Here is a 694-nt window from a genome sequence, read left to right as displayed (position 1 = left end):
CGCCCGCTCACAAATACGGGCCCTCGAATCTCCGAGTTTTGTCGCTAACTTTGACGTAATTTCTGCTGCAGGTACGTCGGGGTTTTTACCCGAATTACATACAAACAACAATAACGCGGCATGGACTGTGAATTAAATTAAATTAAAATTAAATTAGCGGGATGGAGGAACCAGAACCGGACGTGTCCCGTTCAGCGGACAGACACGAACCCACAACAGGAAAATCACAGGTGAATTTTAAACCCTTTTAAACTTGTGCAAAACATCAATTTTCATTGTGATATAAACATCTCCCTCATTTTTACCCTCATTATTCTTAGTGTTGTTTTAATTCCAGGACATTTCTCAAATATTAGCTGACACCTTCAAGAACACATACACAAGGGACATCATTGGGAAAGACACCTTGTCCAACCTTGACCAGACAAAGACGGGACAGAGCAGCTACCGCGAGGAACACGCAGAAGAGCTTCGGCGGGTAAATATTTAAACCTTCGGGTTTAAAAGGAGAAAATGACAGAAACGGCGTCTTGTTTTGTTTGTTCTCGTCCTCCTCTATGGGGCGCCGTTTGTAAAGGAGCTTGTGCTAAAAATTCATGCCTAAATTTTGTCACATTTAGCTTGTGCTAAAAATTCATGCCTAAATTTTGTCACATTTAGCTTCTGCTAAAAATTCATGCCTAAATTTTGTCAC

General features: G+C 41.2%; 1 protein-coding gene across 3 annotated transcripts in view; it reads left to right on the top strand.

Moving 5' to 3' along the window:
- dlec1 (DLEC1 cilia and flagella associated protein) overlaps positions 1-694 on the top strand; it is a 10,726-nt gene continuing 10,032 nt past the window's right edge. For 2 of the 3 annotated variants that reach the window (XM_037973257.1, XM_017406433.3), the window contains exons 1-2: positions 1-230; positions 338-478. In XM_037973257.1, the coding sequence (XP_037829185.1) occupies positions 162-230; positions 338-478 (210 nt within the window). In that variant the 5' untranslated portion in view covers positions 1-161. Of the gene's footprint in view, positions 231-320; positions 479-694 lie in introns of all 3 variants that reach the window. The other variant, XM_037973258.1, reaches the window with a different exon arrangement.

Source organism: Kryptolebias marmoratus, linkage group LG21 (assembly GCF_001649575.2).
Source record: "Kryptolebias marmoratus isolate JLee-2015 linkage group LG21, ASM164957v2, whole genome shotgun sequence".
NCBI lineage: Eukaryota > Metazoa > Chordata > Actinopteri > Cyprinodontiformes > Rivulidae > Kryptolebias > Kryptolebias marmoratus.
The sequence above is the reverse complement of the archived record's forward strand: the minus strand, read 5'-3'. Positions and strand labels throughout refer to the sequence as shown.